Source organism: Zophobas morio, unplaced genomic scaffold (assembly GCF_036711695.1).
Source record: "Zophobas morio isolate AGI-343-1 ecotype UQ-CSIRO unplaced genomic scaffold, CSIRO_AGI_Zmor_V1 ptg000008l, whole genome shotgun sequence".
NCBI lineage: Eukaryota > Metazoa > Arthropoda > Insecta > Coleoptera > Tenebrionidae > Zophobas > Zophobas morio.
Window position 1 is genome coordinate 1,395,084 of NW_026972113.1, and position 15,332 is coordinate 1,410,415.

General features: G+C 31.0%; 1 protein-coding gene across 2 annotated transcripts in view; it reads left to right on the forward strand.

The window, feature by feature from the left end:
* Positions 1 to 15,332, forward strand: part of LOC135124992 (ATP-dependent helicase brm) — a 39,183-nt gene that overhangs the window by 23,321 nt on the left and 530 nt on the right. For both annotated transcript variants that reach the window (XM_064050246.1, XM_064050247.1), the window contains exons 10-15: positions 7,987 to 8,574; positions 8,632 to 8,820; positions 8,869 to 9,199; positions 9,249 to 9,479; positions 9,526 to 10,034; positions 15,170 to 15,296. In XM_064050246.1, coding sequence (XP_063906316.1) covers positions 7,987 to 8,574; positions 8,632 to 8,820; positions 8,869 to 9,199; positions 9,249 to 9,479; positions 9,526 to 10,034; positions 15,170 to 15,296 — 1,975 coding nt within the window. The remainder of the gene's footprint in view (positions 1 to 7,986; positions 8,575 to 8,631; positions 8,821 to 8,868; positions 9,200 to 9,248; positions 9,480 to 9,525; positions 10,035 to 15,169; positions 15,297 to 15,332) is intronic.

A 15,332-nucleotide genomic window follows, 5' to 3' on the forward strand; every position in this document is an offset into this window, starting at 1 on the left:
AGTCGTCGTTAGTTCTAAAGTATGAGTGGAGGGAGATAAGGTCTAGATTGTGACGTATTCACGGGTTGCTTTTTAAGATTCGTTTCCATATGTTATATTAGCGTTAGGTTCAAATTTGTATTCACAAATGTGGTATCGTGATGGGGGTTCTGTTTCATTCATTTTGGGAGTGGGTGAAGTTTACAGGTTTTTTTGTGCAGGCGACTGCATTTTTCTTCATAATAATACTTTTAATTTTTCCATTTGCAGTTTTTGTTTCAATTTTATAATTGTTTGTTTTTTCAATTTCACTTAAGTCCAAAATTATTGAACAATAGATTGACTTCAGGTTTTTTATTATAATATCTCTTGTTTTTTGCGCCAAAAAATTGTTGAAAAAAAACTACGTATAAAAAAAAAGATTTGCCCCACCCACCCACCCGAATCTCAATTGTGATCAATTTCATATAATTTTTCGTAGAGAAATGAGGATTTTGCAAATAAACTCCGCCCTTCAGCTCACAATGAATAAAACATTCATCACAACGGAGAAGGGGTGGGTGGGCGGGGTTTATATTTTGTCCATTTTTTTTTTAATATACGAAGTCTTCTTTTCCCGACAAGAAACTGAAAACATGTTTAACTATCCGGTTGTTGAAAAAAAAAATATATATTAAAAAAACTAGGATTTAGTACCACCCACCCGCCCCGTTCTCAATTTTGGATTTTTAAATTTTTCGGTTTCTTGATTTTTCGATTTCTCGTTTTTTCAAGTTCTTGATTTTTCAATTTTTGGTTTTACCGACTTTTCTGTTTTTCAATTTTTTGGGTTTTCAATTTGGCGGTTTTTCAATTTTTTTTTTTTCTCCCTTCGATTTTTCGGTGTTTGGAGTTTTAATTTTTTTCATTTTTCGACTTACCAATTTTTCGATTTCCCCGTTTTTAAATTTTCCGGTAATTCAATTTTTCGATTTGTCGGATTTTCAGTTTTTCGATTTTTCGACTTTTCAATTTTTCAAGGTCCCGTTTTTTCGACTTTTCAATTCCTCGAATTTTGAATTTTTTTATTTTTTGATTTATGGATTCTCACTTATGATCAATTTTTCATTTCTGGTTTTTCCGACTTTTCTGTTTTTCAGCTTATTGGTTTTCAATTTTTTTATTTCTCCCTTCGATTTCTCGATTTTTCGATGTTTGCGATTTTCAATTTTTCGATTTTTTAATTTTTCAAAATTCGCTAATTTTTGCTCTTCGATTTTTCCATTTGTCAAAATTTAAATTTTTTCAGTTTTCGAATTCTCGATTTTTCAACTTCTTGATTACCCCACTTTTCAATTTCTTAGTTATTCAATTTTTAGATTTTTTGACTTTTCGATTTTTCGAGATCCCGATCTTTCGACAATTCCATTCCTCGATTTTTCGATTTTTCAATTTGTCGATATTTAATTTTTACATTTTTCGACTTTTCATTTTTTCAATTTTTGGTTTTTCCGTTTTCTCGGTTTTTCGGTTTTTCAATATCACGGTTTCAATTTTTTGATTTTTCCCTTCGATTTTTCGATTTCTTTATTTCCCCACTTTTCAATTTCTTAATTATTCAATTTGTCGATTTCCCTATTTTTCGAGGTTCCGATCTTTCGACTATTCCATTCTTCGATGTTTCGATTTGTCGAATTTTCAATTTTTAGAATTTTCGAGGTTCCGATTTTTCGACTATTCTGTTCCTCGATTTTTTAATTTTTCTATTTTTTGATTTGTGGATTCTCCACTTTTCGATCAATTTTTGGATTTTAAAATTTCTCGGTTTTTTGATTTTTCGACTTCTCGTTTTTAAAATTTTTCAAGTTCTTGATTTTTCAATTTTTGGTTTTGCAATATTACAGTTTCAATTATTTTATTTTTCCCTTCGATTTTTCGATTTCTAGATTTCCCCACTTTTCAATTTCTTAGTTATTCAATTTTTCGATTTCCCCGTTTTAAAAAAAAAATTTCGATTTGTTGAATTTTAAATTTTTAGATTTTTTGACTTTTCGATTTTTCAAGATCCCGATCTTTTGACTATTCCATTCCTCGATTTTTCGGTTTTTCAATTTTTTGATTTCTCTCTCCGATTTTTCGATGTCTGGAGTTTTCAATTTTTCGATTTCCGCATTTTTCAATTTCTTGATTTTTCCTCGTCAATTTTTCAATTTGTCGATATTTAATTTTTTCATTTTTCGACTTTTCGTTTTTTCAATTTTTGGTTTTTGCGACTTCTTTGTTTTTCGGTTTTTCAATATCCCGGTTTCAATTTTTTGATTTTTCCCTTCGATTTTTCGATTTCCCTATTTCCCCACTTTTCAATTTCTTAATTATTCAATTTTTCGATTTCCCCGTTTTTATATTTCCCGGTTATTCAATTTTTCGATTTGTCGGATTTTCAATTTTTCGATTTTTCGACTTCAATTTTTCAAGGTCTCGATTTTTCGACAATTCTATTCCTAGAATTTTGAATTTTTCTATTTTTTGATTTGTGGATTTTCCACTTAAGATCAATATTTCGATTTTTCATTTCTGGTTTTTCCCGACTTTTCTGTTTTTCAGTTTTTCGGTTTTTCAATTTTTTTATTTCTCCTTTCGATTTTTCGATGTTTGGGATTTTCAATTTTTCGATTTCTTCATTTTTCCAAATTTCTAAATTTTTGCTCTTCGATTTTTCCATTTGTCGATATTTAAATTTTTTCATTTTTCGACTTCTTGATTACCCCACTTCTCAATTTCTTAGTTATTCAATTTTTCGATTTGTCGAATTTTCAATTTTTAGATTTTTCAACTATTCTATTCCTCGATTTTTTATTTTTTCTATTTTTTGATTTGTGGATTCTCCACTTTTCGATCAATTTTTGGATTTTAAAATTTCTCGGTTTTTTGATTTTTCGACTTCTCGTTTTTAAAATTTTTCAAGTTCTTGATTTTTCAATTTTTGGTTTTGCAATATTACAGTTTCAATTATTTTATTTTTCCCTTCGATTTTTCGATTTCTAGATTTCCCCACTTTTCAATTTCTTAGTTATTCAATTTTTCGATTTCCCCGTTTTAAAAAAAAAATTTCGATTTGTTGAATTTTAAATTTTTAGATTTTTTGACTTTTCGATTTTTCAAGATCCCGATCTTTTGACTATTCCATTCCTCGATTTTTCGGTTTTTCAATTTTTTGATTTCTCTCTCCGATTTTTCGATGTCTGGAGTTTTCAATTTTTCGATTTCCGCATTTTTCAATTTCTTGATTTTTCCTCGTCAATTTTTCAATTTGTCGATATTTAATTTTTTCATTTTTCGACTTTTCGTTTTTTCAATTTTTGGTTTTTGCGACTTCTTTGTTTTTCGGTTTTTCAATATCCCGGTTTCAATTTTTTGATTTTTCCCTTCGATTTTTCGATTTCCCTATTTCCCCACTTTTCAATTTCTTAATTATTCAATTTTTCGATTTCCCCGTTTTTATATTTCCCGGTTATTCAATTTTTCGATTTGTCGGATTTTCAATTTTTCGATTTTTCGACTTCAATTTTTCAAGGTCTCGATTTTTCGACAATTCTATTCCTAGAATTTTGAATTTTTCTATTTTTTGATTTGTGGATTTTCCACTTAAGATCAATATTTCGATTTTTCATTTCTGGTTTTTCCCGACTTTTCTGTTTTTCAGTTTTTCGGTTTTTCAATTTTTTTATTTCTCCTTTCGATTTTTCGATGTTTGGGATTTTCAATTTTTCGATTTCTTCATTTTTCCAAATTTCTAAATTTTTGCTCTTCGATTTTTCCATTTGTCGATATTTAAATTTTTTCATTTTTCGACTTCTTGATTACCCCACTTCTCAATTTCTTAGTTATTCAATTTTTCGATTTGTCGAATTTTCAATTTTTAGATTTTTCAACTATTCTATTCCTCGATTTTTTATTTTTTCTATTTTTTGATTTGTGGATTCTCCACTTTTCGATCAATTTTTGGATTTTAAAATTTCTCGGTTTTTTGATTTTTCGACTTTTCGTTTTTAAAATTTTTCAAGTTCTTGATTTTTCAATTTTTGGTTTTTCAATATCACAGTTTCAATTTTTTTATTTTTCCCTTCGATTTTTCGATTTCTAGATTTACCCACTTTTCAATTTCGTAGTTATTCAATTTTTCGATTTCCCCGTTTTTAAATTTTTCGATTTGTTGAATTTTCAATTTTTAGATTTTTTGACTTTTCGATTTTTCGAGATCCCGATCTTTCGACTATTCCATTCCTCGATTTTTCGGTTTTTCAATTTTTTTATTTCTCCCTCCGATTTTTCGATGTCTGGAGTTTTCAATTTTTCGATTTCTGTATTTTTCACTTTCTTGATTTTTGCTCGTCAATTTTTCAATTTGTCGATATTTAATTTTTTCATTTTTCGACTTTTCGTTTTTTCGATTTTTCAATTTTTGGTTTTTCCGATTTCTCTGTTTTTCGGTTTTTCAATATCACGGTTTCAATTTTTATGATTTTTCCCTTCGATTTTTCGATTTCCCCGTTTTTAAATTTCCCGGTTATTCAATTTTTCGATTTGTCGGATTTTCGATTTTTCAAGGTCGCGATTTTTCGACTATTCTATTCCTCGAATTTTGAATTTTTCTATTTTTTGATTTGTGGATTCTCCACTTAAGATCAATTTTTCGTTTTTTCATTTCTGGTTTTTCCGACTTTTCTATTTTTCAGTTTTTCGGTTTTTCATTTTTTTTATTTCTCCCTTCGATTTTTCGATGTTTGGGATTTTCAATTTTTCAATTTCTTCATTTTTCAAAATATCCTAATTTTTGCTCATCGATTTTTCCTTTGTCGATATTTAAATTTTTTCATTTTTCGACTTCTTGATTACCTCACTTTTCAATTTCTTAGTTATTCAATTTTTCGATTTGTCGAATTTTCAATTTTTATATTTTTCAACTATTCTATTCCTCGATTTTTTAATTTTTCAATTTTTTGATTTGTGGATTCTCCACTTTTCGATCAATTTTTGGATTTTAGAAATTTTCGGTTTTTTGATTTTTCAATTTTTGGTTTTAACGATTTCTCTGTTTTTCGGTTTTTCAATATCACAGTTTAAATTTTTTTATTTTTCCCTTCGATTTCTTGATTTCCCCACTTTTCAGTTTCTTAGTTATTCAATTTTTCAATTTGTTAAATTTTCAATTTTTAGATTTTTTGACTTTTCGACTTTTCGACTATTCCATTCCTCGATTTTTCGGTTTTTCAATTTTTTGATTTCTCCCTCCGATTTTTCGATGTCTGGAGTTTTCAATTTTTCTATTTCTGCATTTTTCAATTTCTTGATTTTTGTTCGTCGATTTTTCAATTTGTCGATATTTAATTTTTTCATTTTCGACTTTTCGTTTTTTCAATTTTTGGTTTTTCCGATTTCTCTGTTTGTCGGTTTTTCAATATCTCGGTTTCAATTTTTTTATTTTTCCCTTCAATTTTTCGATTTCTTTGTTTCCCCACTTTTCAATTTCTTAAGTATTCAATTTGTCGATTTCCCCGTTTTTCAATTTTTTGATTTGTCGAATTTTCAATTTTTATATTTTTCGAGTTTTCGATTGTTCAAGATCCCAATTTTTTGATTTCTCGATTTTTCAATTTCTCTATTTCTGAAGTTGTCGATTTTTCAATTTTGGATTTTTCGACTACATGTTGTCAGTTTCTTGTTGGGAACAGAAGACTTTGTATGTTATGAAAAATGGACAAAATTTAAGCCCCGCCCACCCACCCCTTCTCAATTGTGATGAATGTTTTATTCATCATGAGCTGAAGGGCGTAGTTTACTTGCAAAATTCTAATTTTTTTACAATAATGAATAAAATATTCATCCCAATCGAGAAGGGGTGGGTGGGCGGGGTCTATATTTTGTTGATTTTTTCTTAATATACGAAGTCTTCTTTTCCCGACAAGAAACTGAAAACATGTTTAACTATCCTGTTGTTGAAAAAAAATTATATATTAAAAAAAACAAAGATTTAGTACCACCCACCCGCCCCGTTCTCAATTTTGGATTTTAAAATTTTTCGGTTTCTTGATTTTTCGATTTCTCGTTTTTTCAAGTTCTTGATTTTTCAATTTTGCGGATTTTCAATTTTTTTGATTTCTCCCTTCGATTTTTCGGTGTTTCGAGTTTTAAATTTTTTGATTTCTCCATTTTAGTTTTTCTTGATTTTTGCTTTTCGATTTGTCGATATTTAAATTTTTTCATTTTTCGACTTACCGATTTTTCGATTTCCCCGTTTTTAAATTTCCCGGTTATTCAATTTTTCAAGGTCCCGATTTGTCGACTATTCTATTCCTTGAATTTTGAATTTTTCGATTTTTCATTTCTGGTTTTTCCGACTTTTCTGTTTTTCAGTTTATCGGTTTTCCAAATTTTTTATTTCTCCCTTCGATTTTTCGATGTTTGGGATTTTCAATTTTTCGATTTCTTCATTTTTCAAGATTTCCTAATTTTTGCTCTTCGATTTTTCCATTTGTCGATATTTAAATTTTTTCATTTTTCGTATTCTCGATTTTTCGACTTTTTGATTACCCCACTTTTCAATTTCTTAGTTATTCAATTTTTCAATTTTTTGATTTGTGGATTCTCCACTTTTCGATCAATTTTTGGATTATAAAAATTTTTGGTTTTAACTATTTCTCTGTTTTTCGGTTTTTCAATATTACAGTTTCAATTTTTTTATTTTTCCCTTCGATTTTTCGTTTTCTTGATTTCCCCACTTTTCAATTTCTTAGTTATTAAATTTTTCGGTTTTCCCGTTTTTAAATTTTTCGATTTGTTGAATTTTCAATTTTTAGATTTTTTGACTTTTCGATTTTTCGAGATCCCGATCTTTCGACTATTCCATTCCTCGATTTTTCGGTTTTTCAATTTTTTGATTTCTCGATATTTCTATTTCACAATTTTTGAAATTCTCGATTTTTCAATTTTGGATTTTTCGACTTCTTGATTTTTCAATTTTTGATTTTTCGATCTTTCGATTTTTCAATTTTTTTTTTAGATTTCGCCAGAAAATTTCCGAAACTACGGGACCGATTGTTGTGAAATAATTAATTAATAATACTTAATCTTTATTATTATTATTTTCTTTTAATGTATAGTTTTCTTTCACCAATAGGATAGTTAAACATGTTTTCAGTTTCTTGTTGGGAACAGAAGACTTCGCATGTTAAGAAAAAATGGACAAAATATAAACCCCGCCCACCCACCTTTTCTCAATTGTGACGAATGTTTTATTCATCGTGAGCTTAAAGGGCGGAGTTTAGCTGCAAAATCCTCATTTCTCTACAAGAAATTATCATAGGAAACTAATCACAATAGAGATTGGGGCGGGTGGGTGGGGCTAAATCTTTGTTTGTTTTTTTTTAATATATAGAGTTTTCTTTCAATAACAGGATAGTTAAACATGTTTTCAGTTTCTTGTTGGGAACGGAAAAATGGACAAAATTTAAGCCCCGCCCACCCACCCCATCTCAATTGTGATGAATGTTTTATTCATCATGAGCTGATGGGCAGAGTTTACTTGCAAAATCCTCATGTTTCTACAATAATGAATAAAACATTCATCCCAATCGAGAAGGGGTGGGTGGGCGGGGTGTATATTTTGTTGAATTTTTCTTAATATACGAAGTCTTCTTTTCCCGACAAGAAACTGAAAACATGTTTAACTATCCTGTCGTTGAAAAAAAAACTACATATTAAAAAAAAAAACAAAAATTAAGATTTTAGATTAGTGCCTAATAGATTCATCGCCATACGTGGTAGCGTGTTGACTAGATCACTTAAGTTTGTTTCCCCGTGTTATTCTTTACGATTTAAAAAAATAAGTTTAAAAACCCTTCTGAAGTGTGCATGTTACGCTACTGACTGACAGTCCGTTGTCAGATTCTGATGACTCACCATGTTAAACTTAAAATAATCAATCTCTGACAACCCTTGTCCTTCAATGTGAACCCATTTTGCTTCTAGAACCTTATCCAACTGGGTTCTTGAGTTTGAAAAATGGTCGCCTTCTGTGGTTGTGGTATCTTACAAAGGTTCACCTGCTGGCAGACGAGCCATTCAAAGCCAAATGCGCTCCACAAAATTCAACGTTCTCCTAACAACCTACGAATACGTAATTAAAGATAAAGGTGTCCTGGCGAAACTGCCATGGAAGTACATGATCATAGACGAAGGCCACAGAATGAAGAACCATCACTGTAAACTAACCCAGGTTTTGAATACCCACTACTTAGCCCCCCATCGACTCCTCCTTACCGGTACTCCTCTCCAAAACAAACTCCCGGAGTTGTGGGCCCTCCTTAACTTCCTTTTACCCTCAATTTTCAAGAGTTGCTCGACTTTCGAGCAGTGGTTCAACGCCCCGTTTGCCACCACGGGCGAAAAGGTCGAACTAAACGAAGAAGAAACGATTTTGATCATCCGTCGTTTGCATAAGGTGTTGCGACCGTTCTTACTGCGACGTTTAAAAAAGGAAGTGGAGTCGCAATTGCCGGATAAAGTGGAATACATAATCAAGTGTGATATGTCGGGATTACAAAAAGTCTTGTACAAGTGAGTACTTTTATTAGGCTTTGTTGTGCTCTTTCACAGGGTGTGTGTGGTTTACAGGCACATGCAAAGCAAAGGTGTTTTGTTGACTGATGGTTCCGAAAAGGGTAACAAAGGTAAAGGCGGAGCCAAAGCCCTAATGAACACAATCGTGCAACTCCGGAAATTGTGTAACCACCCCTTTATGTTCCAAAACATCGAAGAAAAATACTGCGACCACGTCGGAATATCAGGGGGAGTTATCTCAGGGTGAGTAAAATCAATCCCACCGACTGCGCCATTAACGTTGTTTCGTAGCCCGGATTTGTACCGCGCGTCGGGTAAATTCGAACTACTCGACCGAATCCTCCCGAAATTGAAAGCCACAGGACATCGCGTCCTGCTTTTCTGTCAAATGACCCAGTTGATGACCATCATGGAAGACTACTTGACTTGGAGGGGCTTCGGTTACTTGCGACTCGACGGTACGACTAAAGCCGAAGACCGTGGTGACTTATTGAGGAAATTCAACGCGAAGAACAGCGACTATTTCTTGTTTTTGCTGTCGACGCGCGCCGGTGGTTTAGGTTTGAATTTACAAAGCGCAGACACTGTCATCATTTTCGATTCGGATTGGAACCCGCACCAGGTATTCGCTTCGCTTTGAGTAACCCCAAAATGATATTTGTGTTTTTAAGGATTTGCAAGCGCAGGATCGTGCTCATCGTATCGGGCAACAGAACGAAGTGAGAGTGTTGAGGTTGATGACCGTGAACTCGGTGGAAGAGCGGATTTTGGCGGCTGCTAGGTACAAGTTGAACATGGACGAGAAGGTCATTCAAGCTGGGATGTTCGATCAGAAGTCCACCGGGTCGGAACGACAACAGTTCTTACAGAGTATTTTACACCAGGATGGCGACGAAGAAGAGGTGAGTGGGATTTATTTTGGAACGTAGGTGATTTTGGGTTGTTCAGGAGGAGAACGAGGTTCCGGACGACGAAACGGTCAATCAGATGGTGGCTCGCTCGGAGGCGGAGTTCGAGCTTTTCCAGAAGATGGATTTGGAGCGGAGGCGCGAAGAGGCGAAGTTGGGGCCGAATAGAAAGCCGAGGATGATGGAAATCAGCGAGTTGCCGCATTGGTTGGTGAAAGAAGACGATGAGGTGGATCCGTGGAGCTACGACGAAACGGAGTCGGCGCTGGGACGTGGCACGAGGCAGAGGAAAGAGGTGGATTATACTGATAGTTTGACGGAGAAGGAGTGGTTGAAAGCGATTGACGACGGAGGGGATTATGATGACGACGACGACGAAGAGGAAAAAGTGAAGAAGCGACGAGGTCGGAAGAGGAAGAAGAGAGGAGAAGACTCGGATAGTGAGGTCGGGACGAGTGCCAAACGACGACGAGGACAGACGAGTGCGGATGTGAAGATCAAACGACAAATGAGAAAGTTAATGAATATAGTCACAACGTACACTGACAGGTAAGTAGGTACGCAAATGTTTTGAGGCTATGGGCGGATCGTTTTTGTCGGTCGTCACCGAAGGAGGCGGTCCAAATCGTCCAAGGGCAGAATTTGTAGGTAGGCTCAAACTACAACGAAATTTACGTGTTGACCAAATTCTTACCCTGAATTAGTTTTAATTTTATAAATACCCTATCTAAAATGTTCAGAATTTGATGAGTCTATACTTGTGATTTACCATTCGATTAATCTTTTTTGGATTTGTTTATACATACAAGGTGACTCAAAAAAAAATGACTGAGTCAATTTATTTTATTGAAGAAATCAAGAATTGCAAAACTGAATACTTTGAAATCTTGTCAATTGGTTAGAAAAAAAAACCTGTCCTGCTCTAATAACATCGAGAATATGCTCAAAATCACACTAATATTAGGTCTAATTGTGCCGACCATAGTTATAAAATTCACATTAAAGTAAGTCACGGATATTTTTTGAAGTGTACTACATTTCAAAAAACAAAAAAAATATTCAGTTTATAAACTTCATAATTTTGGTTTAAAGTTTATCAATCATATTTGACGCTTTATTTTATCTGTTATATAGGATAATTTATTATTCCGACATCTTTTCGGTGACAAATTTAATCTTTGCATACTTCAGCATAGTTAGTGAACTCGTTGTGACCACTGAAATATACAAAGAGTAAATTTTGAAATGGAACGAAAGTCGAAGAATACTTTCAAAGCCACGATCAAAATGTATTTGCTTATCTTCGCCAAAAAATGCATGACGTCATCGTAAAATTTGATATTATCATTGCAGTAATATTTTTTAGATTTACTTATACAGCTTGTCACTTCGATTTTCGATTTTTCGTTTTTTCGACCAACAGTTTCATCGAATTAGATTTTTCAGTTTCCATTTTTCTATCAACTTTTCGATTTTATTACTTTCTAATTTTCTGATTTTTCAAATTTGCGGTATTTTGATTTTTCGAGTTTTCAGTTTTTTCGTTTTTCGATTTTTTATTTTTCGTTTTTTTGATTTTTCGGTGTTTCGATTTTTTAATTTACCATTCTTCAATTTTCGATTTTTCGTCTTTCCATTTTTAGATTTTTTGATTTTTCTGTTCGTCAGTTTTTAGACTTTGCAATTTTTTGCATTTTTCGATTATATTTTACTTTCCGATTTTTTTGATTTTTGAATTCTCGATTTTACGTTTTTAATTCTTCGATTTCCGATTTTTCAATTTTCCGGTTTTTTAATTATGCTATTCTCGATTTTTCGATTTTCCATTAGTCATAAAATTTTTCGATTTTTCGGTTGTTTTATTTTTCGACCTTCGATTTTTCAACTTTCGATTATTCGATTTTCTATTTTCTGATTTTACGATTTTTCGATTTTCGTTTTTCCGCTTTTGTGGTTTTTCGATTTTTCTGTTTGTTTCAGTTTTTATAGTTCTGCAATTTGCAGCTTTTGATTTCAGTTTTGTTACTTTTCGATTTTCCACTTTTAGATTTTTTGATTTTTTTCGATCGTCGTTTTTTCGATTTTCATTTTTTCGATTTTTTGATTTTTCAATTTTTAGGCCTTGCAATTTTTTTACTTTTCGCTTTTTCGAGTATTTGTTCCATCGAATTTTCGATTTTTCGAGTTTTTGATTTTCGATTTTTCGGTTTTTCCATTTTCCGATTTTCGATTTTTCGATTTTCCATGTTTAGATATTTTTCGATTTTTTTTTATTTTTCGATTGTTCTGTACGTCAGTTTTAAGACTTTGCAATTTTTACTTTTCCACTTTTTTATTATTTTAGTTTCGGATTATTCGATTTTTGAATTTTCGGTTTTTTTTTCATTTTTCGATTTCCGATTTTTTCATTTTTCGATTTTTCGGTTTTTTAATTTGTCGATTATCGATATTCCGATTTTCGATTTTTTGATTTTTCAATTTCCAGTTTTCGATTTTCCACTTTCTGATTTTACGATTTTTCGATTTTTCTGTTCGTCAGTTTTTAGGCTTTGCAATTTGTTTACTTTTCGATTTTTCGATTATTTTAATTTCCAGTTTTTTGATTTTTGAATTGTCGACTTTTAGAGTTTTCAAAATTATGAATTTTCGAATTTTCGGTTTTCCTATTTTTCGATTTTATAATTTTTCCATTTTTAGGTTTTTTGATTTTTCAATTCTCGGTTTTTCAATCTTGCAAATTTTCGATTTTTCAGATTTGTGAATTTCCAGTTTTTCGATCGACCTACGTATTAGATTCATTGAATTTTCGTTTTTCGGTTTTTCCATTTTTAGATTTTTGATTTTCCAGTTTTGCATTTTCAGATTTTCTGTTTTTCGCATATCTGATTTATCAAATTTTCGATTTTTCGGCTTTTCGATTTTTCGATATTTGATTTTCGAATTTTCGATTTTCCAAATTTTCGAGTTTCAATTTTCAGATTTTTGGTTTTTCGATTTTCTTTTTAAATCTTTGAATTTTTCGGTTTTGATTTTTCGAATTTTTAATTTTTAATTTTTCCATTCTTCGGTTTTTAGACTTCAATTTTCTTTCTTTTAAATTTTTCGATATTCTATTTTCCGCTTTTCAGAATTTTCGATTTTTAGAAAATTTGAGTAGTCCAATTTTCGATTTTTCAATTCATCGATTTTTCTATGCTCAATTTTTCAATTTAAATTTTGCGATTTTCAATTTGTCCATTGTCGACTTTTAGAATTTTCGGTTTTTCAATTTTTCCATTCTCACCTTTTAGACTTCAATTTTGTTTCTTTCCGATTTTTCGAGTTTTCGATTTTTCGATTTTCCATGTTTGGATATTTTTCGATTTTTTTTTATTTTTCGATTGTTCTGTACGTCAGTTTTGATACTTTGCAATTTTTACTTTTCCACTTTTCTATTATTTTAGTTTCGGATTATTCGATTTTTGAATTTTCGTTTTTTTTTTTTCATTTTTCGATTTCCGATTTTTTAATTTTTCGATTTTTCGGTTTTTTAATTTGTCGATTATCGATATTCCGATTTTCGATTTTTCGATTTTCCAATCTTCGATTTTTCAATTTCCAGTTTTCGATTTTCCACTTTTTGATTTTACGATTTTTCGATTTTTCTGTTCGTCAGTTTTTAGGCTTTGCAATTTGTTTACTTTTCGATTTTTTGATTATTTTTTTCCAGTTTTTTGAATTGTCGACTTTTAGAGTTTTCAATATTATGAATTTTCGAATTTTCGGTTTTCCTATTTTTCGATTTTTGATTTTTCCATTTTTCGGTTTTTTGATTTTTCAATTCTCGGTTTTTCAATCTTACAAATTTTCGATTTTTCAGATTTGTGAATTTCCAGTTTTTCGATCGACCTACGTATTAGATTCATTGAATTTTCGATTTTCGGTTTTTCCATTGTTAGATTTTTGATTTTCCAGTTTTGCATTTTCAGATTTTCTGTTTTTCGCATATCTGATTTGTCAAATTTTCGATTTTTCGATATTTGATTTTCGAATTTTCGATTGTTCAGTTTTCCACTTTTCAGCTTTTAGACTTCAATATTTTTACTTTTCGATTTTCCAAATTTTCGAGTTTCAATTTTCAGATTTTTGATTTTTCGATTTTCTTTTTAAATCTTTGAATTTTTCGGTTTTGATTTTTCGAATTTTTGATTTTTAATTTTTTCATTCTTCGGTTTTTAGACTTGAATTTTCTTTCTTTTAAATTTTTCGATATTCTATTTTCCGCTTTTCAGAATTTTCGATTTTCAGTTTTCAGACTTTCGATGATTAGAATTTTGGATTTTTCAGTTTTATGATTTTTCGATTTTTAAAAAATTTGAGTAGTCGAATTTTCGATTTTTCAATTCATCGATTTTTCTATGTTCAATTTTTCAATTTAAATTTTGCAATTTTCAATTTGTCCATTGTCGATTTTTAGAATTTTCGATTTTTCAATTTTTCCATTCTCAACTGTTAGACTAGACTTTGTTACTTTCCGATTTTTTGGTTTTCGATTTTCCAATTTTCAGAATTTTCAAGTTTCTTTATTCAGATTTTCCATTTTCCACTTTTTCGATTTTAGATTTTTCGAATTTTTGTTTTTCCAATTTTTTGCTTTTTCGATTTTTCTATTCGTTTCAGTTTTTAGGCTTTGCAATTTTTTTTATTTTTGTTTTAATTTTCAATATTACAAATTTTTGACTTTTCGATTTTTTGGTTTTCCCGTTTTTCAATTTTCGATTTTTCGATTTTTGAGGTTTGTGAATTTCCACTTTTTGATTCATTGAATTTTCGATTTTTTGATTAGCCATTTTTAGATTTTCGATTTTTACGATTTGTATTTTTCGATTTTCTGCTTTTTGCATTAGTGAATTTCAGTTTTTCCGATTTTTGGTTTTGCGCATATTTGATTAATCAAATTTTCGAAAAAGTTACCATGCTTACAAAAACTTCAAAACATCTACAATATTTCAAAGTATTCAGTTTTGCTATTCTTGATTTCTTCAATAAAATAAATTGACTCAGTCATTAACTTTTTTGAGACACCCTGTATAACCAAATCTAAAAAATATTAATGCAGTGATAAATCTCAAGTATAAAACTCATCATATTTTATACATTTAAGATAGGATTTATTCTGCAAAATTTTGAGGTGACGTCATAAATTTTTTAGAGGGGATAAGCAAATATATTTTAATTAAAAATGTATCATGTTTATCATGATTTTAAAACATCTGCAAGATTTCAAAGTATTTGATTTTGCAAATTCAAAATTACATTGCAAAATATTGTTTTATAATTTTGATTTTTTTTTCCAAAAATCTGGACGTTTTGGATAAAAACTCAACACGGAGTCATAAACTACATGTGTAGGACTATGTTACTGTATACAATTTAAAACCCATTTACTATGCATAAATTTGAAGTGACGTCATCACATTGGTGGGGATGATTAGACAAATTTAATAATTTTGCGACATTTATGAACAAAATATCAGTTAACAAAAATGGCACGTTTTTATTATTATGCCTACAAATTCTGCCCTTGAAGGGTTTGGACCGCCTTCTTCGGTGAAGGCAGGCAAAAACGATCCGCCCATAGGCTCAAAACATTTGCGTGCGATTGTATGTGAAGGACACAACTCGTTACTAACTTCATTGTCTAGCGACGGGCGACTATTAAGTGAACCCTTCATGAAACTACCACCCAGGAAGGATTACCCCGACTACTACGACATTATCAAAAAACCCATTGACATCAACAAAATCCTAGGGAGAATTGAAGATGGAAAGGTTCGTTTCGTGGAAAGTGGGTCTAGTTTCTAACTC